Source organism: Scyliorhinus torazame, chromosome 6 (assembly GCF_047496885.1).
Source record: "Scyliorhinus torazame isolate Kashiwa2021f chromosome 6, sScyTor2.1, whole genome shotgun sequence".
Classification (NCBI taxonomy): Eukaryota; Metazoa; Chordata; class Chondrichthyes; order Carcharhiniformes; family Scyliorhinidae; genus Scyliorhinus; species Scyliorhinus torazame.
The window spans coordinates 309,834,232-309,860,385 of NC_092712.1; the positions used below are offsets into that span (position 1 = coordinate 309,834,232).

At 48.6% G+C, this 26,154-nt stretch overlaps 1 protein-coding gene across 3 annotated transcripts in view; it reads left to right on the forward strand.

Annotated features, from left to right (window-relative positions):
* The window catches only part of myripb (myosin VIIA and Rab interacting protein b), a 475,899-nt gene that overhangs the window by 345,553 nt on the left and 104,192 nt on the right, over positions 1-26,154 (forward strand). For 2 of the 3 annotated variants that reach the window (XM_072510045.1, XM_072510047.1), the window contains exons 5-8: positions 7,354-7,473; positions 17,019-17,116; positions 24,761-24,841; positions 25,550-25,684. In XM_072510045.1, coding sequence (XP_072366146.1) covers positions 7,354-7,473; positions 17,019-17,116; positions 24,761-24,841; positions 25,550-25,684 — 434 coding nt within the window. The remainder of the gene's footprint in view (positions 1-7,353; positions 7,474-17,018; positions 17,117-24,760; positions 24,842-25,549; positions 25,685-26,154) is intronic. The other variant, XM_072510046.1, reaches the window with a different exon arrangement.

Genomic DNA, 26,154 nt, shown 5'->3' on the forward strand with positions numbered 1-26,154 from the left:
GGAGTATCACCCTATTGAGGTAGTATGGGTTGAAGTCAGAAATAGGAAAGGAGCAGTCACCTTGTTAGGAGTTTTCTATAGGCCCCCCAATAGTAGCAGAGATGTGGAGGAACAGATTGGGAAACAGATTTTGGAAAGGTGCAGAAGTCATAGGGTAGTAGTCATGGGCGACTTTAACTTCCCAAATATTGAGTGGAAACTCTTTAGATCAAATAGTTTGGATGGGGTGGTGTTTGTGCAGTGTGTCCAGGAAGCTTTTCTAACACAGTATGTAGATTGTCCGACCAGAGGAGGGGCAATATTGGATTTAGTACTGGGTAATGAACCAGGGCAAGTGATAGATTTGTTAGTGGGGGAGCATTTTGGAGATAGTGACCACAATTCTGTGACTTTCACTTTAGTAATGGAGAGGGATAGGTACGTGCAACAGGGCAAGGTTTACAATTGGGGGAAGGGTAAATACGATGTTGTCAGACAAGAATTGAAGTGCATAAGTTGGGAACATAGGCTGGCAGGGAAGGACACAAGTGAAATGTGGAACTTGTTCAAGGAACAGGTGCTACGTGTCCTTGATATGTATGTCCCTGTCAGGCAGGGAAGAGATGGTCGAGTGAGGGAACCATGGTTGACTAGAGAGGTTGAATGTCTTGCTAAGAGAAAAAAGGTGACTTATGTAAGGCTGAAGAAACAAGGTTCAGACAGGGCATTGGAGGGATACAAGATAGCCAGGAGGGAACTGAAGAAAGGGATTAGGAGAGCTAAGAGAGGGCATGAACAATCTTTGGCGGGTAGGATCAAGGAAAACCCCAAGGCCTTTTACACATATGTGAGAAATATGAGAATGACTAGAGCGAGGGTAGGTCCGATCAAGGACAGTAGCGGGAGATTGTGTATTGAGTCTGAAGAGATAGGAGAGGTCTTGAATGAGTACTTTTCTTCTGTATTTACAAATGAGAGGGGCGATATTGTTGGAGAGGACAGTGTGAAACAGATTGGTAAGCTCGAGGAAATACTTGTTAGGAAGGAAGATGTGTTGGGCATTTTGAAAAACTTGAGGATAGACAAGTCCCCCGGGCCTGACGGGATATATCCAAGGATTCTATGGGAAGCAAGAGATGAAATTGCAGAGCCGTTGGCAATTATCTTTTCGTCCTCACTGTCAACAGGGGTGGTACCAGGGGATTGGAGAGTGGCGAATGTCGTGCCCCTGTTCAAAAAAGGAACTAGGGATAACCCTGGGAATTACAGGCCAGTTAGTCTTACTTCGGTGGTAGGCAAAGTAATGGAAAGGGTACTGAAGGATAGGATTTCTGAGCATCTGGAAAGACACTGCTTGATTAGGGATAGTCAGCACGGATTTGTGAGGGGTAGGTCTTGCCTTACAAGCCTAATTGAATTATTTGAGGAGGTGACCAAGCATGTGGATGAAGGTAAAGCAGTGGATGTAGTGTACATGGATTTTAGTAAGGCATTTGATAAAGTTCCCCATGGTAGGCTTCTGCACAAAGTAAGGAGGCATGGGATAGTGGGAAATTTGGCCAGTTGGATAACGAACTGGCTAACCGATAGAAGTCAGAGAGTGGTGGTGGATGGCAAATATTCAGCCTGGATCCCAGTTACCAGTGGTGTACCGCAGGGATCAGTTCTGGGTCCTCTGCTGTTTGTGATTTTCATTAATGACTTGGATGAGGGAGTTGAAGGGCGGGTCAGTAAATTTGCAGACGATACGAAGATTGGTGGAGTTGTGGATAGTAAGGAGGGCTGTTGTCGGCTGCAAAGAGACATAGATAGGATGCAGAGCTGGGCTGAGAAGTGGCAGATGGAGTTTAACCCTGAAAAGTGTGAGGTTGTCCATTTTGGAAGGACAAATATGAATGCGGAATACAGGGTTAACGGTAGAGTTCTTGGCATTGTGGAGGAGCAGAGAGACCTTGGGGTCTATGTTCATACATCTTTGAAAGTTGCCACTCAAGTGGATAGAGCTGTGAAGAAGGCCTATGGTGTGCTCGCGTTCATTAACAGAGGGATTGAATTTAAGAGCCGTGAGGTGATGATGCAGCTGTACAAAACTTTGGTAAGGCCACATTTGGAGTACTGTGTACAGTTCTGGTCGCCTAATTTTAGGAAGGATGTGGAAGCTCTGGAAAAGGTGCAAAGAAGATTTACCAGGATGTTGCCTGGAATGGAGAGTAGGTCTTACGAGGAAAGGTTGAGGGTGCTAGGCCTTTTCTCATTAGAGCGGAGAAGGATGAGGGGCGACTTGATAGAGGTTTATAAGATGATCAGGGGAATAGATAGAGTAGACAGTCAGAGACTTTTTCCCCAGGTGGAACACACCATTACAAGGGGACATAAATTTAAGGTGAAAGGTGGAAGATATAGGAGGGATATTAGAGGTAGGTTCTTTACCCAGAGAGTAGTGGGGGCATGGAATGCACTGCCTGTGGAAGTAGTTGAGTCGGAAACATTAGGGACCTTCAAGCAGCTGTTGGATAGGTACATGGATTACGGGAAAATGATATAGTGTAGATTTATTTGTTCTTAAGGGCAGCACGGTAGCATTGTGGATAGCACAATTGCTTCACAGATCCATGGTCCCAGGTTCGATTCCGGCTTGGGTCATTGTCTGTGCGGAGTCTGCACGTCCTCCCCGTGTCTGCGTGGGTTTCCTCCGGGTGCTCCGGTTTCCTCCCACAGTCCAAAGATGTGCGGGTTAGGTGAATTGGCCAATGATAAATTGCCCTTAATGTCCAAATTGCCCTTGGTGTTGGGTGGAGGTGTTGAGTTTGGGTAGGGTGCTCTTTCCAAGAGCCGGTGCAGACTCAAAGGGCCGAATGGCCTCCTTCTGCACTGTAAATTCAATGATAATCTATGATTAATCTAGGACAAAGGTTCGGCACAACATCGTGGGCCGAAGGGCCTGTTCTGTGCTGTATTTTCTATGTTCTATGTTCTATGTACGTGTCAATCTTAAAGGGACAGCGCAGTGCTACACAGTAAAGAGGCGTCCCCAGGAACATTATTTGGTTATTCTGAGAGGATTATAAATAATGTGATGTCTACCCTCAAGGTCTGGTTTTTTTTGTGAGCTGTGTGGAGAGTTCCGTTGGGCGCAAAGTTCCCAGCTTTAGGGACTGATTACAAAATTGGTTCCTCGCTTACACAGCAGCTGCCTTTACCAACTCCAAATCCCGAACAACTCCTCACTCTGGGAACCGTTCCAAATTCCCATACCAGCCTCCCCGAACAGGCGCCGGAATGTGGCGACTAGGGGCTTTTCACAGTAACTTCATTTGAAGCCTACTTGTGACAATAAGCGATTTTCATTTCATTTCATTTCAAAATCGGCACCTCTCCTGGTTAGCGTTGCTTCATCCCGCGCACCTTTAGTTAGCTTTCGCGCATTGATCATCTCACCTGTAACATATTCACCTGCATACACACCACTATCCCAAGATGATGCTGCACAAGCTACCAAACCCTCCCAAAGCACCCAGTCAATTGATTCGAATCTGCCCCAGTTATACCCCCAAGGCTTGAAGCAATAGCCAGTTGTGAAATATATTCACCTTGTTAGATAAAAATAAGGACACGACCAGCTCTAGAGAATCTATTCCAAACTGCTGTCTCCAATCTGTTTCCAGATTGTGCATTTATTCCATATTACTTCTGCTTTGTGGGTTGTTCCAAGTGATTATATTTCCTGCATTTTAACGTCTGTTTGCTTTTTAAAACTATTCATGTCCAATGTTTTTGTCTAAGCTACCCCTTCTTTTGGCCTTTTCCCTGTTTTATATCTAGTCCATTTGATCACTCCATATCCCACTTTCTACTTGTTCTTTTGACAACTATCTTCAGCTATTTTTCTCTTCACAATTAGACACAATTCAAATCACCCACACTGCTTGTCTTTATTTTCCGAACCCCACTCTCTACATTCTTCCTTGTCCCTTCACCTTTGGACTGTTTTGCCACCCTTCCTGATGCTATCTCCTTTGCAGAACAGGTCCCAGCTATCCCAGTGTAATCCCTCGTCCTGATACCACACCTTTAGCTCTGTGTTTCCCTCGTCTTCCTGTCCTTCCTTCCCTATTCTGACATGTGCCTGGGAAAGCAATTCCAGGATTCCCAATTTGGTCCAGGATTTTTAGGATGGGAGGGCTCCCCTTTCCACCACCGGGAGAGTTGGTGGCCAATGCATTGTCACTAATACCGGCTGCATTCATTGGCTGGAGGTCGGACTCACTCAGGTGGAAGGCCTACCTCAAAGAGCTGCCAGCTAATCTGATTGGCCAGCAGCCCTGTAAACGGAATCAAAGACACCTTACGATGCAGAAGGAGGTCATTCAGCCCATCGGGTCTGCACCGACCCTCTGAAAAAGCACCCTACCCAGGCCCACAGCACCTTGGTGTAAAGCCATAACCTATCCTGCACATCTTTAGACAGGGGGAGGAAACCGGAGCACCTGGAGGAAGCCCACGCAGACACAGGGAGAATGGGACAGCAAGTAGGAAGTGGGATATGGAATCATCAAATGGACTAGATGTAAACATGGAAAAGGCCAAAGTGAAAGAAGGGGTAGTTTAGACAAAAATATTGGACATAAATAGTTGCCCCGCCACAATTTAGCGGCAAATGGTGCAAATCCAGAATGACCACTGCATTCCGCAAGAAGCAAAAAGCGGGATTTGCACCGGTGAGATTTCAGTTTCCGAGCTTCCCTGTCCCCTCCGATAACGCAATCCGGTTCGCACCCAGGAAGGGCACAAGCCTGATTTCATACATTATAACATCATAAGCGATCTTGAGTCCGCTACTTTTGCCCGTCAATGTATCTTCCCACTCAGCTGGCGTGACGCTGGCTTTCAGTCTGAAACTGATAGTCTGACAGATTTTGGGACAATTCTACCCCAGAGCCTAAGGGCGGAAGTCTCTATTTTTCAGACTAAGGGCGGGATTCTCCGGCCTTTCTCGCCAGTGGGTTCCCTGGCGGCAGGGTGGGCAAGCCATACACAATGTCATAGTCCTTGGCAGGACCAGATGATCCCACCAGTGGCCAATGGGAAATCGCCTCCGCCACCCGAAATCTTGCCACGGGTGGTGGGGGGAGCTGAAAGTCCCGGCCTAAGTGTGTGTGTGTGTGTGGGGGGGGGGGGGGGGCAGTTGGCTCCGGTGGCAGAATGGCATGATCCCATGTCCCATTCTGCTCTTGGAACCTCATTAAATATGCGCAGACGAGCTCCCCTCTGATTCTCCCAGCGGGACAGCAGCCCATTCGTCCATCCGCCATCAGCTGGCGGGTTCACAGGGCCTGCCGCCATATTTCAATACCAGTTAAACTGGTATTCCCACACTCGTATGGGAAGTGGTGGCGGAGTGGTATTGTCACTGGACGGAGACCCAGGGTAATGCTCTGGGGACCAGGGTTCAAATCCCACCACTGCAGACGATGAAATTTGAATTCAATAATAATCTGGAATTAAAACGTCTAATGATGGCCATGAAACCATTGTCAATTGTTGTAAGACCCAATCTGGTTCACTCATGTCCGTTAGAGAAGGAAATCTGCCGTCCTTACCCGGTCTGGCCTACATGTGACTCCAGTCCCACACAGCGATGCGGTCGATTCTGAGCTGCCCCACTGAAATGGCCGAGCAAGCCACTGTGTTCACAGGGCTGAGGGTGGGAAAGGGCAATGGGCAGCAAATGCTGGCCCAGCCAGCGACGCATCACTCTCCCCGGCCCACCGGTCTTCACGAGATCGTGCAGGATGTCAGCAACCCAGAAGGAAAAGGCCAGCAGCCTCAAGAAGGAGTCTGTTCCTCAATTCAACCACCCTCCCCTCGAGCCCATCGCCTGCGAGGTGCCCGTGCCCCACTTGCACCTCAGCCCGCTGCACCTTGTGTGTCCCCTTCCAGTAAACAATGTTTGTGAGCCCTTCCAGGCAGGTTTATTTTTATGGCCGTATTTGAAGGCCAATTATCTCCGTTTTATTTTCTGTGAACTGGCCTTTACTGATCCAGCAATGTGATAGACGAGAACATCTGCAACACGCAGCTTTGTTTGGGAATAGAAATATCTCCAAGTCACAGAATTGTTAAGTTTTAAGACACCTGAATGGTAGATGGAAGTCCTCAGTGCAGAGGCTGAAAATAATAGAAGACAAGGTAAGACAGTTAGAAGACAGTTAAGTAATGAGCAAATGTCTCGGCAGTAAAGAGAGAGAGCGAAAGATGATGGGCAGAATTTTATGTTGCCCGGGCAGGCACGCATCCTGACATCATCGTGCCCTGGCACGATATTTATTGTTGGCGGGCATGCTTGAGTCGGAAGTGTGCCCGCTGACAATGCCATTTTAAACAAATTAAACAGCAATTGACTGGGATTTTACGCAGCGCGTCTGCTAGTATGGTTGGCGGGTGGCCAGGCGGCCTTCACATTGTAGCTGCAACCCTCCACCCAGGGCGGGATGAAATTCAGGGCTGAAATAAAATGAACAAATGTCTCTGGGGACGAAGGGCTGTGCACGATTGCGCTGCCGGACGCTCACGGCAGATTTACCCTAGCGGCTGTCGTCCCCACCCCCCCACCCCCAGAGGAAGCTCATTGTAAGACCGCACATTCCTCTTCCTCTGCGATTGATCTCTTCCCATCATCCCCCCCCAGCAGCAGCGCTCAGAGAGCGTGTTTCACTCTGGGTCGCCGTTAATTGTGCACCCGGTGTCACATCGCTTTTACAAAGTCATCTCGAGCGGGAGCCAGTTTCACATTTAAAGGGCCGTGATTTATTTTTTTAAATCCATGGGCTTTTATTGTCCCTCATTTAACAGTCAACCGCATTGCTGTTGATCTGGAGTCACATGTAGACCAGACCAGATAAGGGGAACCAATCTCCTTAATGACCCAGACAGATTTTTATGACAATCGACAGTGGTTCCAGGGTCCCTTTCGATTCCAGATATTTTTTATTGAATTCAAATTTCACCATCTTCCGTGATGGGAATCGAACCTGGGTCTCCCAGAGCATTACCCCCGGGCTTCTGGATTACTAGTCCAGCTGTCTACAAGGTTGATAGAAAACACCTAGAAATTGTGGGTAATCTGCTTTGATGCACCAGTCTCCTGCCAGAGTTACTTTGGGAGATTAACAAATGTCTAAGGAACCTCACCCTATTAGTCCTCATCCCCTGCGAACTGCCCAGGCTTTTATAATAACTTGTCTACACAACCTTTTGTAAAACCAAGTCTGCATGATGAGGTATCATCCCAAGACCGTAGCTTGTTTCTTAAGATGCTTTCACCCTGTCTGGGCATTGAATTGACACTGTTATTGATTACCCTTTTCCAATAAGACTTCTTAACTCAAGACCTGAACATTGTGTTCTGTTCAGAAGGCAATATTCTTGCTGACAGCCAAGAGAATGAAGAGAGTATTTGCGGAAATGACTCCACAACCTACAGACAGACTGAAGGTGAGGCTGAAATTGCATTGAAAAGGTCTGCGGTGTGATAGATATAAACTTGTGGCGTGTTCTTTACCCACTTGGAAGGATTGCCGTGACATTCATAACTTGAGATTCAGGGATAAGGTTGCAAAGTGGTTGTGTGACTGGACTAATAGCCCAGAGGCCTGGACTAATGATTCGGAGTCGTGAATTCAAATCCCACCATGGAAACTGGGGAATTAAAAATTCAATTAGTTAAACAAATCTGGAATAAAAAGCTAGCCTCAGCGATGGTGACTATGAACCTACCGGATTGTTGTACAAACCCATCTGGTTCACTCATCTTCTTTGGGGAAGGAAATCTGCTATACTTACCCGGTCTGGCTTCTATTTGACTCCAGGCCCATGACAATGTGGTTGGGCCTTAATTGCCCTGTAAAATGGCTAAGCAAACTGCTCAGTTGAGGTCAAGAGAACGGCTCGCGACCACCTTCTCATGGCCAACTAGGGAATAGCAGTAAATGCTGGCCTCACCAACAATATCCCCACTCAGTGAATGAATGGAAAAGATAGTCTGAGGTGGATTTTGAGTCCTCCCATCTGGTGGAGACAGGGCCACACCATGGACGCGATTCTCCGTCCCCCCCACCGGGTCGTAGAATCGCCGGGGGCAGGCATGAATCCCACCCCCGCCGTGTCCCGAATTCTCCACCATCAGAGATTCGGCGGGGGCGGGAATCGCACTGCACCAGTTGGCGGGGGCGGGAATCGCGACGCGCCAGTCGGCGGGCCCACCCTCGGCGATTCTCCGGCCCGCGATGGGCCGAAGTCCCGCCGCTGTCAACCCTTTCCCGCTGGCGTGGATTAAACCACCTTCTGAACAGCGGGACAAGGCGGCGCGGGCGGGCTCTGGGGTCCTGGGGGCTGCCCCCACGGTGGCCTGGCCCACCGATCCGCGGGCGGGCCTGTGCCGTGGGGGCACTCTTTTTCTTCCGCCTTCGCCATGGTCTTCACTATGGCGGAGGCGGAAGAGACCCCCTCCCCTGCGCATGCGCGGGGATGACTTCAGCAGCCGCTGACGCTCCCACGCATGCGTCACCTGGCGAAGACCTTTTGGCGCCGGCTGGTGTGGCACCAAAGGCCTTTCCCGCCAGCCGGCGGAGCGGAAACCACTCCGGCGTGGGCCTAGCCCCTCAAGGCGAGGGCTTGGCTGTCTCCGCACCTTTGGGGTGGCCCGACGCCAGAGTGGTTCCCGCCACTCCATTACTCCGGAAGACCGCCCTGCTGGGTAAGGGAGAATCCCGCCCCATCTCTTCGCACTTGGCTGCAGATGCGATTTACACGGTCTGTGTTTCACGTGCTGTTCTGGCCATTCTAACAATGCAACTCCATTCCACCAGTTCTCACCTGCGTGTTGGGCAGTTGCCACACTTTGGCGCAGAAAGTCGGACAACACACTCAGTTTGTTGTACTAGTGAGGCCCAGGATACTTTCCAGCACCTGAACGGTGAGGCTCCCTGGATATTGAGCCGTGGGCATTATTACGATGTGTGGGGTGAGACCCGACAGCCCATCATTGAAGGCAGGTCAGAGGGCTGGGAGATATGGGGCTGGGGGGGTTGGAGTGCCAGGGATCACATGTCACCCCTTCAAATCTACTCAAATTAAATCCAACAGCAATCACATCCCACTGATAATGGTTTCTGTTTTAACCCTTTTGAAAGACTCAATGGGTCGCAGGCTTCATTCTCTGATCTACTATTCTAGGATTCGATGACATTGTTGGTGTCTCCGGCTGCATCGATCTCTGAAGGGGTGTCCACATCTCCTTCATTACTGTCCGAGCTTCAAGAAACTTGCTTTGCTCCTGCCAGCGAAACATCTCTTTTCCATTCGGCAGACTTGCGTTTTACAGCCCATTTGGAATTTGAGTGCTGTTCCCAACCTTGGGATGGTCTTCTAAGATGTCTTTTGCATTCCTAGATTGGATGTGAGACTAAGTTTTGTCGGCTGATGTTTTTTTTGCTCCTATTTGGCCTCCAGCCTTCAAGTTCTAGACATCGCGTTTTTCCCTGGCATTAGCCACGTCCCAGGTCTAGGTTCTAGGCAGCGGAAGGCCAGGCTGAGGATGATGGGGTGAAGGGAAAAGGGTCTGTCTGGAGGATAAAGCCAGAGGAATGGTGAGTTACAATTGTAGACCTTCAGTAGTGGGGGGAGGGCTGAGATCATGAAGGGACTTAAATGCAAGGACGAGAATTCTAAATTTGAGACACTGGGAGCCAGGAACAAGTGTATCGCTCAGCAAGGATAGAGACTATGTGCGATTGGGCTGGGGGGGGGGGGGGGGGGGGGAAGACTTAGCTCAGGGTCGAATATGACGAGTGTCTGCCAGACATTGTTCAGCCTCAGGCAGTCAGATAGTGGTTGACATCAGTGGTTGGGTTAAATGAAGGTCAAAGGTGAGGGCAAAAGGGATGGCTTCTGTCTCCTCAATATAATTGGAGGAATTTGTGGTTCATCCAAAATCAGGTGAACAGATGTCAACACTGACAGGTGAACAATTTGATAACAGAGACGGCGGAGACAGTGAGAATAGCGGTAGACAGAGAGCTTGGTGTTGTCACTGTTCATGTGAAGAGTGATCCCATGTCAACACATAATGATGCCAAGTAACAGCTCGTAAATGAAGAGGAGGGGCCTGAGATGGACCAATAGGGGAGCCCAGAGGTAACGTCGCTGGATAGGCAAGAGTCGACTCACCGCGGATAGTCACATTGAGAATGGTAGATTGGTGAAAGTACCTTGGTGGAAGAGTGGGGTTTGGAAAAAGTGTCTCTGTGGGCATGAAGTAGCGGATACACACTTTACCATGGAAGACAGGTTAGAAAAGTCCTTCAGTGAGGGGAGAATTGGAAAAGTACTCTAAACCATGGGCTAATCGGAGAAAGCTCGTGGTACTTGGGAAAAATACCACAACGGGGATTGGGAGTTGGAAAGACACCCTGTATTGGTGGGGGTTGAAAAGTTCCTAAACAGGGTTTTGTACAGACTGGAGAAAGAGTTGGAAATGTTGAGGCACGAAGGTCTGTGTGAGCCCATTTTTATTTTGCTACCACTACAAAGGTTTGACAAGCAGCGATGTCTGTAAGACATAGACATGTTAGTGGAAGGGGAAGACAGGTAAAAGGTGCAATCTAATATGAAGAGAAAAAGGATAAAGAAACTGTAGACAGAATAGAAAGTCACTGGAGGGCAGAGATGAATCAAGGAGTTCAAGTGTATAATCCTTTGCCAAATTAGATAAAACCACAAAGAACGCAATATCATTGGGGTTTCTGGATAGGGACAGAGTGGGGGGGGGGGGTGCAAATCCACTGCTCCACAGAGAATTAAGAAGAGACTTTTTTAAAATGTTAAAATAATTACGGAGTATAGTTTTGGCCTCCGTGTTTTAAAAAGGAGTTAAGGCATGGGAGAGGCGAGTATAGAAAATGATTTGCACGCACTGGGTGGGCAGGCACAACAGGACAGGCTGGACAGATTCGGAGCTCTGTTCTAGAATAGAGAAAGCTGGGGGAGTGACTTGATTGAGCTCTTTAAGATGAAGATTAGGTTGATAGGGAAGATTTGAGGGCAGCATGGTAGCACAGTGGTTAGCACAGTTGCTTCACAGCTCCAGGGTCCCAGGTTCGATTCCCGGCTTGGGTGACTGCGCGGAGTCTGCATGTTCTCCCCGTGTCTGCGTGGGTTTCCTCCGGGTGCTCCGGTTTCCTCCCACAGTCCAATGATGTGCGGGTTAGGTGGATTGGCCATGATAAATTGCCCTTAGTGTCCACAAAATGTTAAACGGGGGTTACTGGTTTAAGGGGATAGGGTAGATACGTGGGCTTCAGTAGGGTGCTCTTTGTTCGGGTCGGTGGAGACTCGATGGGCCGAATGGCCTCCTTCTGCACTGTAAATTCTCTGATGTGGGTCTGGAGTCACCTGTAGGTCAGACAAGGTAAGGATGGCAGATTTCCTTCCCTAAAATTAACCAGAGGGTTTTTTTTCCAACAATCGACAATGTTTCCACGGTCACCATGACTGAGACTAGCTATTCAATTGCAGATTAATTGATTTTAAATTCCGCCAGTTGCCACGGTGGGATTTGAAGCCTTGTCCCCCAGAACATTTATGTGGTCCTCCAGATTACCGGTCCAGTGACATCACTACTCCACCACCATGTTCCCTCCAGTAGGGAAGAGAAAGCTGAGTCGGATCATGGGTAAGGTATTTAAAATGCTGTAAAGCATAGACAGTGTGGAATTATGCCCGCAATTTGACTTTATGTTGCGGTTGGTGGACACTGAAAAGTTTTCCTTTGTTGTGTTTGGTCCCTTGTACTTTAAGATGAACTCACCATACACTTCGATCTGCCAAACCAAGATCCTTTTATCGTGTCTTATGGGGTAGGATGACAATCTGATACAGAGCACGTTATCATGGAGTCTTGCTACTCCTCTGGAACTTACACCTTCTGCTGCTCTGTTACATGTACGTCTTATTACCCTCCACCTCGTGTTCTTCTGGAGATGGCCAGATGTGCCTCTCTTTATATACAGGTCCCAGGTCACATGACCTTGGTCTTGAGACCACATGGTGTGTCTATACTGCCACCTGCTGGCTGGAGGTCACACACCATCCAGCTGTGATATAGCCCATAGGCCTATCACCACATTCTTCTTCCTGTACTCACTCTCTCTTTGTGCCATGTTTAAGTAGTGATCAGATACTAAAATGTACAGTGTGAAAAAAGAGTTTGCTACTCTGTATCACGTCATGATGCCATCTAGTTATCATATAATCAGCTCCATAATTCCCAGCTTGTCATCTCCTGTGATATAGTGTAGTCTTCAAAATGGGCACCATTTGCTCAGTGCGAAGCAACATTATGAATATCCCAAATGCTTTGAGTCAGCAGATCAGCCTGTGCTCCCACCCCACATAATACGATCAACATATGACCTACACCATTAAAGATTGAGCTCAAAACAGGACACCACCCCCCTCTACCACCCCCCCCCCCCCCCCCCCACCCCAGAGAAACAAAGGTGAGGTTGAACCTGCGACTTACTTGAGGGAATTTTCACAACCAAAGATTTGATACAGGCATGATTCAGTCCAGTTAGGATTGCTGGCCAATGTGAATCTTATTTTTATTAAAACCGTTAAGATACGATTTAGAAAATGAGCACCTCTTGTCTGCGGAAAAGTACTTTGCCTGGCTTTTGAGTCATTGTTCTGTGGGACAAGTCCGCTGAGTTGCTTTCTCTGATCTTGCCTGTAATAGACTCATCACTGTGCTCCTTCACGGTGCATGAGCAAACAAATGTGTTGGATGAAAACTCAAAATACAAGCATCACTGTATTGGAAAATAAATTGAATTGGATGCAAGGATAAAGGGTTTAAAGAGACTTCCACAACCTCGCTATCAGTTCTGTGAATGTCTTGTTTGGTATTTGAAGTAAAGAACGTCCATTGTTACTCAGTATGAATTATGGTGCACGGCAGATTATAGGGACGATTTTCTGCTTCATTGCTCCTTGTGTACACGGTCTGCGCATATCGAATGTGCCTCATGGTTTTCTGTCCCGATTGTTTTCGAAGATTTGGCTGCTAAATCAGATCCTCCCTTGACTGCTGAAGCATGGGTTCAGGCTTGTAGGGGAGCGAACCCAATTTGTGACCTTCCCGCTTCTCTGGCCGTTTATTTTAGAGGAAGGGGAATTGGGAATGCTGGATAGGTGACTTCCACCCAATCCGCACACCCGTTAGAGAGACACTGCGTAGCAGGAGCAGAGCTACTGTCTGGACCAAGGGCGAGAAGACTATTTGTTCAGGTAGAACAGGACCCGAGTTTCCGCCAATGCCACCAACAGAGAAGGGGAGAAAGTCTTGATTATGGTATCTCTGTATGCTTATTTTAGAAGTGAAATCATCAGTCAAAAAAATGGGGGGTCACGTGATGTAAACGCAGGAGCGGCTGTGTTTTTGCGAGCTCCCGCGCTTGGTAGGGGGCAGCACGGCAGCACAAGTGGATAGCACTGTGGCTTCACAGTGCCAGGGTCCCAGGTTCGATTCCCCGCTGGGTCACTGTCTGTGCGGACTCTGCACGTTCTCCCCGTGTCTGCGTGGGTTTCCTCCGGGTGCTCCGGTTTCCTCCCACAGTCCAAAGACGTGCAGGTTAGGTGGATTGGCCGTGATAAATTGCACTTGGTGTCCAAAAAGGTTAGGAGGGGTTATTGGGTTGCGGGGATAGGGTGGAAATGAGGGCTTAAGTGGGTCGGTGTAGACTCGATGGGCCGAATGGCCTCCTTCTGCACTGTATGTTCTATGTACCCATCCTTTAATTTTTTTAATCCTGATGCACAACCCATAATTATTTGATCCTGATGTGTTCGATCTGGATTACGTTCCTGGAGGACCCTGGTTACACTTTGGCAATGGGGAGCCGAGATAAGTCAAGAAAATTGTTGGTTTATCGAGGTGGTTGGGGATGGCCGGAGTGGAGCCCAGTTCACAGCGGCGGTTTCGCTTGTGAGCGGGCCCACGCTCCGGCGATATCGTTGCTTTTGAGATGGTGACTGCCATTGTCAGTGAACTTGTGGACGTCAGTCTGAGCTTGCCGCGCACATGTTATTGCTGCTCACATTGCTGAACTGCGAGATATCCTCAGGAGAATGGGGACTAGATGAAACAGAGAAGAGAATTCTGTCAGTCGCTGGGGTACTTGGTGAGGGCTCGCCTTCAGTCCTTAGAAACCCTGATGCATGATCTGTCGAACCTCCCAGTTGATTCAGGGAGGTGGGGCTGGAGAAGGAGTGTTCTTGTGCCCGGTCTCCCGAGGGGCTAAGGGGATCAATACTTGGGCGGATTTGAGAACTAGCTGCCATACCTTCACAATCTAGATTTGAATGTTGGGTGTTTTGAGTTCGATGGAGCACATTGTAACTGGTCTTTGAGGCCTGGGGTCAGTCAGACCACTGATCTTACTTTGCCTTATCCTTGGTGTTCGTCAAGAAGGGTTGGAGGTGGCTGGACATGACGAGGTTTACACCTGCCAGGGCCCAGGTGTCTCTCTTCCGGGGCTTTGGGTCAACAACATGTCGGAGGTGCAAGGCTTCAGTGAAACTCTGGATGGATCCCGGTTGCTACTTGACGATACTGTCATGGCTTTGGCCTTTCCAAGCTCCGTGGAAGGTTATATTATCCTGCAGTTCATCCTTAATCCTCAACTTTGTTCCCTTATGATGTTACTCCTGTGTTTGCTTGCATAATTTTTAAATGTATTTACGGGATGTGGGTGTAGGTGGTTAGGCCAGCATTTATTGCCCATCCCTAGTTGCCCTTCAGAAGGTGGTGGTGAGTTGCCTTTTTGAACCTCTGCAGTGCCTGAGGTGTAGGTACATCCACTGTGCTGTTAGGGAGAGAGTTGCAAGATTTTGACCCAGCGACAGTGAAGGAACAGCGATATATTTCCAAGTCGGGGTGTTGAGTGACTTGGAGGGAAATGATGGGGTTCCCAGGTATCTGCTACTTTTGTCCTTCTAGATGGTAGTGGTCGTGGGTTTGGTAGGTGCTGCCTAAGGAATCTTGGTGAGTTACTGTAGTGCATCTTGTAGATGATACACATGGCTGCTATGTTCGTCGGTGATGGAGGGTTTGAATGTTTGTGGAAGGGGGAGCAATCAAGCGGGCTGCTTTGTCCTGGATGGTGTTGAGCTTCTTGAGTGTTGTTGGAGCTGCACTCATCCAGGCAAGTGGAGAGTATTCCATTACAGTCCTGACTTGCGCCTTGTAGATGGTGGATAGGATTTAGGGGGGTCAGAAGGTGAGGTACTCACCATAGGATTCCAGACCTTTGACCTGCACTGGTAGCCACAATATTAATATGGCTAGTCCAGTTCAGTTTCTGATCAATGGTACCCCCAGGATGTTGATTGTGGGGGATTCAGCGATGGTAATGCCATTGAATGGCAAGGGGCGGTGGTTACATCCCCTTGTAGGAGATGGTCATTGCCTGACACTTGTGTGGTGTGAATATAACTTGTCACTTGTCAGCCCAAGCCTGGATATTGTCCAGATCTTGCTGCATTTGGACATGGACTACTTCATAATCTGAGGAGTCGCGAATGGTGCTGAACATTGCGCAGTCATCGTCATTGTCTTATATCCTGACAAGGGTGTATGATATGTGAGCACAGAGGCATTTGTCACCTGTTATATTGTGACAATCATGCTGAGATGGTTGTATGACATGAGGGTTGTGTGGTATTTATTTACCTGTTTCTTTGTGCTGTAATCTGTGCTATAACACAGAGATTCGTCTTCTCCTTGTCGGTGGGGTTTCCTTGGTGGAATGTGGTTTCTGATGAGGGTGGGGCCTGAACGTTGCTTCTGATTTGGCTGGGGAGGAACGAGGTTTGTTGTGTTGCGAGTCTTGGCATGGTGGAAGAATCCTTGGGGATAATCCTCTTGTTCCTCTCTTTTTGGGGTTTCCTTCCTTTATATGGGCGGGAGAAACGGGCTCTGATTTGTTTTCAGGGGGGCTCCCCTTGTTGGGAGGAGGAGAGTTGCATCACCCCGAAATATCCCGTTGATGGGTGTCTGGATGACTATTCTTCTCCTTGCCAGTCAGGTTTCTTTGGTGGAAAATGGTTTCGGTTTTCTGATGATAACAGAGCTTGAACGGTGCCTCTGATTTGGCTGGGGAGGAATGAGACCTGTCTGTTGTGTTGCGGGTCTTGGCATGATTTTAAAAATCCTGGCTTTACTGCCTATAGGACAATGTACACTGCCAAACCACATCTTGTACTGATGGCAAAATCCTGTTGTTCCCCTTTTTCTGGAGCCTCCTTGCTTTGCTTGGAGGTCTTGGAATGCTGAGCTCGGTCCCAATTGGTTGTATTTTACCCCATGAAGAATCCTGTATATTGTTTAGCTCCATTTTGTAAAAATGGAAAAACTCTAATAAAAATATATATTGAAAAAGTATAAAGAGCGAAGTTCCAATTGATCATTGAATTTTCAACTATCTAAACTTTATTTAAATCTTGAAATGCAATAACCCCTGGGGGTCCGATGGTCATTTATTTAGCACATGCATGCTAGCGTTTAAAGCAAAAAAATTGATTTATTCTGATGCTACTCAATGTCGTATGAACAGTATGATGCTTAATCTCTCATAGGAACATTGGAGAAGAAGAGGTCATTGAAATAATTTGAGAGGAGGTAGATTTAGAACTGAGATGAGGAGGAACTACTTCTCGCAGAGGGTGGTGAATTTGTGGAATTCGCTGCCCCATAGTGCGGTGGAGTCTCAATCATTAAATGGTTTCAAGAAAGCGATAGATATGTTTCTGATACAACAACGGGTTAAAGGGATACGGGAAATGGGCAGGGAGGTGGTTTTGAGACCAGGAAGAGACCAGCCATGATCTGATTGAATGGTGGAGCAGGCTCGAAGGGCTGAATTGCTTGCTTGTGCTCCTAATTCCCATGTTCCTATATAACCTCTCATCTTACGTTAAAGGTCACACCATCACTGAAACTCTAGCTGTGGCACTGCGGGTGGCAGAGGAGGCAGTGGAAGAGGCCATCACCAAAGCAGGATCCTTCAGCGACAGTTTGGTGAGTTCCTGGGTCAGTGGCATTGAGGCAGCATTTAAAATCCTCTGGCAGATTGATTTCTATTCTCCTTTGCCCACTAACTTGCACACCGGCAGGTAGAGCTTCTACTTGGAGCACAGTCAGGAATTTGAAGCAGGGATTGGTTAAAATTGGGTTGGTTAGGTTACGCTTCTTGCTTCTGCCTACATACATTCGAAAACGCGAAGGTGTAATCTTTCAGGAACCAACGCAAACAGCAGTGGAATAGAACACGATTGCTTATTTCTCCTTCTTTCCATTAATAAGGATCCCTCAATGTGTTTCAGAACGATAACCTGATGCGATTTTATGAATGTGGCTGCAAATGGGTTCATCACCAATAATAGGCAATTTAATTTGAGTATCCTGCCCTCCACCTATGAATAACCTGATCTACAGTCAATGCAAATGTAGTTAGTTACTTAGTAGATTTGGTACTTTTTGATTGGAAAATATTTCAACATGTGTCGATTGGTGTTTGTATATCTAAAAAAACTAGTGCAATTTAAAGAGCGTCCCAGAATCGGTGTAATAGGTGAAATCTCCCAATTTCAGTCTGGGGGAATGGTCAGTTTTGTCAACGGGACGTGATGTGGGCGAAATTACTCTTGAACAAGCGTAAAAGCTTGTAGAAAACGCAAGCGCAAGTGGATTTGGCTGCGAATCGGCATGGTTTAAATTTCCCGATTATGCCCGGATTATGTTGGGATCTTTGTGCTAAATGAGGGGAAACGTATCACCTGCAATATCACAATGGATGGAGCAGATCCTCACATATTGCGATTCTGGATACCTTCTGACACTTAGAAAAGTATGAGCATGCCAACACTAACATTCCTTTCCAGGAAGACGTTTTACAACACCAGGTTAAAGTCCAACAGGTTTGTTTTGATGTCACTAGCTTTCGGAGCGCTGCACCTTCCTCAGGTGAATGACTTCTTACTGTGCTCACCCCAGTCCAACGCTGGCATCTCCACATCATTCCTTTCCAGGGAAATGCATCATGTTTCTTATTAATATATCCACCCAAGGTGGACATTTACAATATTCACCTATCGGTTGGGGCGGCCTGGTGGCTCAGTGGTTAGCACTGCTGCCTCAGTGCACCAGACACCTGGGTTTTAATTCCAACCTCGGGTGACTGTGTGGTGTTTGCATGTTCTCCCTGTGTGTGCGTGGGTTTCCTCCGGGGGCTCCGGTTTCCTCCCACAGTCCAAAGATGTGCAGGTTAGGTGAATTGCACCTTAGTGTCCAAAAGGTTAGGTGGGGTTATGGAAATAGGGCGTGGGATTTGGCCTAGGTGGGGTGCTCTTTCGGAGTGTGAGGGCAGACTCGATGGGCCGAATGGCCTCCTTCTGCACTGCAGGGATTCTAGGCCATTACTCAGCATACATACTTAATAATGGGGATGGCAAAATGAGGAACCATTCCATCATATGTCACTGTTCATCAACAACGTGTAAATCAGTGTCTGCTCTGCCATCACCGACAGCGGACCAGACAGACTTTAAAAAGTAGAAACCTGTCTTTGTCGGCATTTTTAAATGGGCGGCGCAGAATCAAAGCCCGTTTTGCTGTCTGTTGGTTTTTGTTTCGCTTGAAATCGTTAGAAAATGAATTGCTCAGAGAGCAAACAGAACGCCAGTTTAGCATCGCTCCTATTGCCTACGGATCCTGCCATCTTCACAAACTCAATATTTACTTTCCATCTTTAATTAAAAAAGACGCTCTGCTGATGGCTCTCTGTGAAGACCAGTGGGCAGCATCTTCTCAAAATATGGCAGTGTCAGGTTCGGAGTGAAAATCGGTATGTTCCTCTCCAGAGATTCTGACACTTTGTTTAAAAAATAAAGGAGGGAGCGTTTTTTGCACCATCACTCTTGGGGGGGTGGGGGGGGGGCTGAGTCTCATCGAGCTGGCAAGCCTGGCTACACAGAGATGGCGGCTCCAAGTGAAAGTAAAGCCCCCCCCCCCACCCCGCCCCCCCACCCCCCAGCATCGCCGGCATTGGGTCTTCAGTACTTCCTCCCCTCCCCCCACCCAACCCCAAAATCATCGGCATTCCCACATAGTGCAAACACCTCTCCCCATGGGGTACGCTGGTGACAGTGCCAACCTGGCCCCACCCCTGGCAACCTTCCTCTGGCAGTAACAACTCGGCTCCACCCATCAGTGCAAACCTGCTCCTGGCAGTACCAACCTGGCCCCCCTCCGACAGTGCCAACCCTGCCCCAACCCTCCGACAGTGCCAACCCTGCCCCAACCCTCCGACAGTGCCATCCCGGCCCCGCCCCATCGACAGTGCCAACCTGGCCCCACCCCTCCGACAGTGCCAACCCGGCCCCAACCCTCCGACAGTGCCATCCCGGCCCCGCCCCATCGACAGTGCCAAACTGGCCCCACCCTTCCGACAGTGCCAACCCGGCCCCACCCCTCCGACAGTGCCAAACTGGCCCCACCCTTCCGACAGTGCCAACCCGGCCCCACCCCTCCGACAGTGCCAAACTGGTCCCACCCTTCCGACAGTGCCAACCCGGCCCCACCCCTCCGACAGTGCCAACCTGGCCCCGCCCCATCGATAGTGCCAACCTGGCCCCGCCCCTGCCAGGTTGGCTTTGCCAGGTTGGCGCTGCCCAGCTATGGCACTCACCACCTGAGTGCTGCCCTCACCCCCAGCTCCCCGGCACGATCATCACAATTGGTTTCCCTTTCCGGAAACCAGCTGTTATGCCCGTCGGCGTGATGTCACACCAGCAGGGGGTGTCGCCTGACGCCCCGGAAAGCAACGGCATTAAGCTGTTTAAACATATTTAATTCGATATCAATTCACGGTAATCGGGTTCACGCCCAGCAGCACCAGCTGTGGCCACAGCTCCTGGTGGCATTTGTGGGACTGAAGAACAGGCGGCCCTCTGATTGCCGGGCACTTACCCAGAATGGTCACGGCAGGGATGCCCCCGGCTTTCTGGACACTGGGGCCATTAAAGTCAACCCCAAGAATGGGCAGAAATAAAAACAAGAGAAAATGCCGGAAACATGTAACAGATCTGACGGAAACGGTGGAGAGTGAAACAGAGCTAGCATTTCAGGATGATGACTTGTCGTCCGAGCTGGGAAATGTAATGGGCGGGTTCTCCGTCCCTCCGGCCCTGTTTTCCGGCTTGGCGTGCCCCTGCCAGCAGCGGGATTCTCCATTCCCGCGGTTTCCCATTGTGGCCACCCCCACGCCGTGGGGAAACCCGCGGTGTGGGTGCGCGGCGGGAAAAGCGGAGGGTCCCGCCGACGGAGAACCCCGCAGAATAAGTTTGAAAAATGAACGCTCCTTCTGTGTCTAGCGAACCCTGAAGTAGGTCTTGAACCTTGAGCTTCGGGCTGACGGCCAGGGAAGCTATCCACTGCACCACACCACCTCCTGGTAGTGTTGACGATGTGTTTAAAATCTGGAACGGATGGACAGAGATTGTTCCCCCGCGGCTGAGGAAATCTGATATTAGGAGACATGAACGTAAGTTTGAGATCCAGCGCAGACAGCAGAAAGAACTTTCAAACGCAGGGTTGCCGGGCTGTGGAACTCACTGCCAGAGTTAGTGATTAAAGAGAGACCATGGGTGGGATTTTCCAGGCCCGCCCCGGCAGGAATGGAAGACCCTGTCGGTGGGCAGGACTGGAAAGTCCCAGCCCATGTCAATGTTCAGAAATAGATTGGATAGCTGATTGAAGCAAAGGGGATGAAAAGGCGATGGGACCAAGGTGGACATGAGACAAGGACTACTGCCCCTGCGAAGTACAGCAAACGCCTTTCCATATTGTTAGCTGTTATGATATTCAATGCTACATGACTCGTGACTAACGCAATAAGCCTATCTTGAGTGTCTATTTGACCATATGTAAAATTGGTACACATTGTGACAACTGCTGTTCATTGAGTGGACTATGATTTCTGTGTGTGAAAGAGGAAATTGGAGGTGCTCAGGAGTGAAGGCTGTAATCTAGGGGTGATGTTATAGATTCACATATCTACCTCAGAGCCACACTGCTCGGGATATCGAGCAGGAGGGTGGGAAGGGCAGCCCTTTAATGTTAGTGGGCATGACCCACTAGCTCCCAGGATCAAATTGGATTTCCAATGAGGGAATTTCTGGATTTTCAACAAGGGAGTTTCTGGATTTCCAGCGAGTGGACCTTTGGATTTCCAGCAAGGGGACCTCTGGATTTCCAGCGAGGGGGACCTCTGGATTTCCAGCGAGGGGGACCTCTGGATTTCCAGCGAGGGGGACCTCTGGATTTCCAGCGAGGGGGACCTCTGGATTTCCAGTGAGGGGGACCTCTGGATTTCCAGCGAGTGGACCTCTGGATTTCCAGCGAGGGGGGACCTCTGGATTTCCAGCGAGGGGGACCTCTGGATTTCCAGCAAGGGGACCTATGGATTTCCAGCGAGAGGAACTCTGGATTTCCAGCAAGGGGGACCTCTGGATTTCCAGCGAGTGGACCTCTGGATTTCCAGTGAGGGGACCTCTGGATTTCCAGCGAGTGGACCTCTGGATTTCCAGCGAGGGGGGACCTCTGGATTTCCAGCGAGGGGGGACCTCTGGATTTCCTTTTTAAAAAAATACTTTTATTCAAGTCATTTTCCATTTGACAACATACACAACAAACACTCAACTTTATACAACTTTTATAATTCAAAAAAACCACCAACCCAACCTATATGTTCCCTATTTTATGCAAACACCCCTCCCCATCCCCCCACTTCTGATGACTACCAATTCTTAAGGGAGGAGATAAACAGTCTCCACCTCGAGTAGAACTGCTCCTCCGACACCTAACGGCATACTTAATTTTCTCCAGGTGCAAAAGGCCTGATAGGTCCCCCACCCAAGTCCCCGCCCTAGGCTGCTTCAATATCCGCCACCCGAGCAGAATCCTTCTCCTGTCTATCAGGGAGGCAAAGATCAATACATCAGCCCTTCTCCCCTCCTGCAGCTCCAGCTGGTCCGATACCCCAAAGATCGTCACCCACGGGTACGGTGCCACCGTTTGCCCCAAAGCCTCTGGCATAATCGCGAAAAAGGCAGCCCAGAACTTCCCCAATTTAGGGCAGGACCAAAACATGCGAGAATGGTTCACTGAACAACGCTCACATCTGTCCTCCACCCCCAGAAAGAACCCATTCATGCGTGTTTTAGTCATGTGCATTCTGTGCACTACTTTAAACTGGATCCGGCTCCGTCTCGCACACGAGGAGGTAGAGTTTACCCTGTGTATGGCCTCATTCCACATTCCCCTCCCAAATGCACAACCCAACTCTTCCTCCCACTTTTCCTTTATCTCCACCAGCGTGCTCTCTCTCTCTCCATCAACTGCCCATAAATATCAGAAATTCTCCCTTCCCCTATCTCATCCAAAGACACTACCTTATCCATCAGAGAGGGGGCGGCAACCAAGGTAACGTATAAAGCTTCTCCCGAACAAAGTTCCTCACCTGTATATACTTGAACTCCTTCCCCCAAGGAAGCCAAAACATTTCCTCCATTTTATCCAGCCCCACAAACCGGCCCTCTACAAATAAATCCCTAAACCTCTCCATGCCCGTTCCCAGACCTTGTGCAATGAGTCCAATGAGGGAACCTCTGGGTTTCCAGTGAGGGATCATCTGGGTTTCCAGTGAGGGAACCTCTGGGTTTCCAGTGAAGGAATCTCTGAACCTGAAAAATGAATTTGTAATATTCCACTGAGAAATGTCAGGTTTCAGATGGATTATAAAAATGTTCAAATCTTTATTCATGGGATGTTTATCATGAACTGACCTCCTCAATTAAGTGACAATCTTTTAGTCCCAGCTGTCTATAATTCTAAGTACAAATGTCTTCAAAGTAAAACTGAGACATATCAGTCAGACCGCACTGTCTTATCAGTGGTGGTTGTTTATCAGTATCAGGCTTTGTGAAATGTTGTACCTTTTATTCTCAAAAAATATTTTATGAAGTGACAGACAGGCCATCCTAGTAAACGACTAAGTGCTGACTGTCAGGTTTTGGTATTTTTCAAACAAATGCCGTATAATCATAGAGTCCCTACAGTGCAAACGGAGGCCATTCAACCCATCGAGTCTGCACCAACCCTTGGAAAGAGTACCTTACCTAGGCCCACAACCCCACCCTATCCCTGTAACTCAGTAACCCCACCTAACCTTTTGAACACTAAGGGGCAATGTATCATGGCCAATCCACCTAACGCGCACATCTTTGGACTGCGGGAGGAAACCGGAGCATCCGGAGGAAAGCCACGCACACACTGGGAGAAAGTGCAAACCCCCCACAGACAGTCGCCCAGGGCCGAGATTAAACCCGGGTCCCTCGCGCTGTGAGGCAACAGTGCTAACCACTGTGCCACCCCCGTGTCAGGGGAGGAATTAAAAAAAAATTTGAACATGTGTCCCCCAACGTGAAGGGTTGGTGGGGGCTGCCACTAACTCCTTCCCCGAAACAGTCCACTCCTTCCCAACAGCCAGTTGAAGCAGCTGTGGGTGGCATGCATTGCAATGAACCCCACGTGTGCCCTCGCCCCATGCCAGTGCAGGTATTGGGGACAACTTGTCTCTCTTGTGATCAATGCTGGCTTTATGTTCTGCACGCCATGTAGCACTCTGCCTACATATGAATTAGGAGCAAGAGTAGGTCGTTTGTCCCCTCGAGCCGCCTCTGCCAATCAATAAGATCTTGGCTGATCTGATTGCGACCTCAACCCCACATTCCTGCCCAGCGCTGATATTCTTTGACTCTCTGTTTGTTAAGAATTTATCTCTCCCTGCCTTAAAAATATTCAACTACCCCCCCCCCCCACTCTACCATTCTCTGGAAGAAAGTTCCACAGACTAACAGCGCTCTGAGAGAAAATAAATTCTCCTTATTCCCGTCATAAATGGGAGACTCCTTAATTTTCCCTTGGTTCTCGATCTCTCACATAAGCGGACATCCACCCTGTCAAGACCCCTCAGGATTTCTGTTTCAATCTTTGTGGGCAGCATGGTAGGCACAAGTGGTTCGCACTGTGGCTTCACAGCTCCAGGGTCCCAGGTTCGGTTCCCCGCTGGGTCACTGTCTGTGCGGAGTCTGCACGTTCTCCCCGTGTCTGTGTGGGTTTCCTCCGTGTGCTCAGGTTTCCTCCCACAGTCCAAAGACGTGCAGGTTAGGTGGATTGGCCTTAGTGACCAAAAAAAGGTTAGGAGGGGTTATTAGGAGGGGTTATTAGGGGATAGGGTGGAAGTGAGGGCTTAAGTGGGTCGGTACAGACTCGATGGGCCGAATGGCCTCCTTGTGCACTCTATGTTCTATGTAGAACATGGACTGCAGCAATTCAATAAGATCTCTCATTCTTCTAAACTCCAATGGGTAGAGGCCAAACCTGTTCAACCTTTGAAAAATGAAAATCGCTTATTGTCACAAGTAGGCTCCAAATGAAGTCACTGTGAAAACCCCTAGTTGCCACATTCCGGCGCCTGTTCGGGGAGGCTGGTACTGGATAAGATGACCCCCTCCACCACCCCCCCCGTCATACCAGGAATCAGTTGAGTGAATCTTCTCCGAATTACTTCTAATGAATTATGTCCTTTACATCTGTTCTCAGGAAAAGCAGAACGAGAGCCATTATTTACAAGAGCACAAAGAGGAATTGATTGAAGAACTTGCGACGACGATAATGCAGAAGGTCTGTGTGTTTTACCGGGAAGTATTGCAAGAAATGTGAATTATTATCCCAGTGCAAAGCAAGATGTTTATGACATCTGGTAGTGTGCTATAATACTATATGTCGCTAAGAATCTCAAAAACAGACATTGAAGAGTCTCAATGTGGTCCTTATTATCCAATTGGGGGAGAGAAAAAAAAGTTCTGACTGGTATTCTTATTTCCCAGTTCTTACTGGGTTCCGTTTTAAGGTACACAAGACTGGTCCTGACCGGTGTTCTCCATTTTTCCTGCTTTTTCCTTCTGGGTAATCTGGTCTTGTGATCTCAAATCACCAGCATGATATAGGCTCTAAACGCGGCCCTTGTTTGAAGTGGCGAACACCCAATCTTTGGAAGGTATGGCCGCATACCCAGCATCGCACTGACACTGATTAGTCCTGATCAGTGCAAGATGAAAAACTTCGACATATCTCTTCTTTTCAGCAATATTGAAGTTCCGTAAGGGATGCTGTTCTGATTCGGAGCCGGCTAAAGGGAAGTTTATAGATATCTTATTGTATTTAGTGGCGACCGTTTGCAGCAACATTGGTTTTCCCACTTTGCAGCAGTGAAATTGTTGACTTCCCGGGTTTATTCCCAGGAAAGGAAACCTCGTGTTGTAGTTGTATTGAAATATTATCTGGATTTTTTTTTTTTGTATGTTGAGAGTCCTCTGCCGCCCATTGCAGGTGATAAAAAGGAAGAAGTCTCTGGGCGGACTGGCTGACTCTGAATCTGAACAGCCACATTCACAGACCAGAGCCTCCACCAAGGAAGATGTTCTGCCTTCTCACGAGAGCTTCAGGAGGTTATCAAATCTGTGGGTGAGTTGGTTTTTCATAGAACATAGAACATACAGTGCAGAAGAAGGCCATTCGGCCCATCGAGTCTGCACCGACCCATTTAAGCCCTCACTTCCACCCTATCCCCATAACCCAATAACCCCTCCTAACCTTTTTGGACACTAAGGGCAATTTATTGTGGCCAATCCATCTAACCTGCACGTCTTTGGATGTGGGATTTCCAATGAGTACATGCCCAACCTACTCACCGTCCCCTCATAAGAAAATCCCTCCATACCCAGATCAGCCTTGTGAACCGTCTCTGGCCTGCCTCCAATGCCAGTACATTTTTCCTTAAATAAGAGAACCAAAACTGACCAATATTCCAGATGTGATCTCACTAGTGCCTTATATAGTTTGAGCAAGACTTCCCTTTTTTCATACCTAATTCCTATTTAAATAAAGGCCAACATTTTAGTTGCCTTCCCAACTACCTGCCGAACTTGCATGTT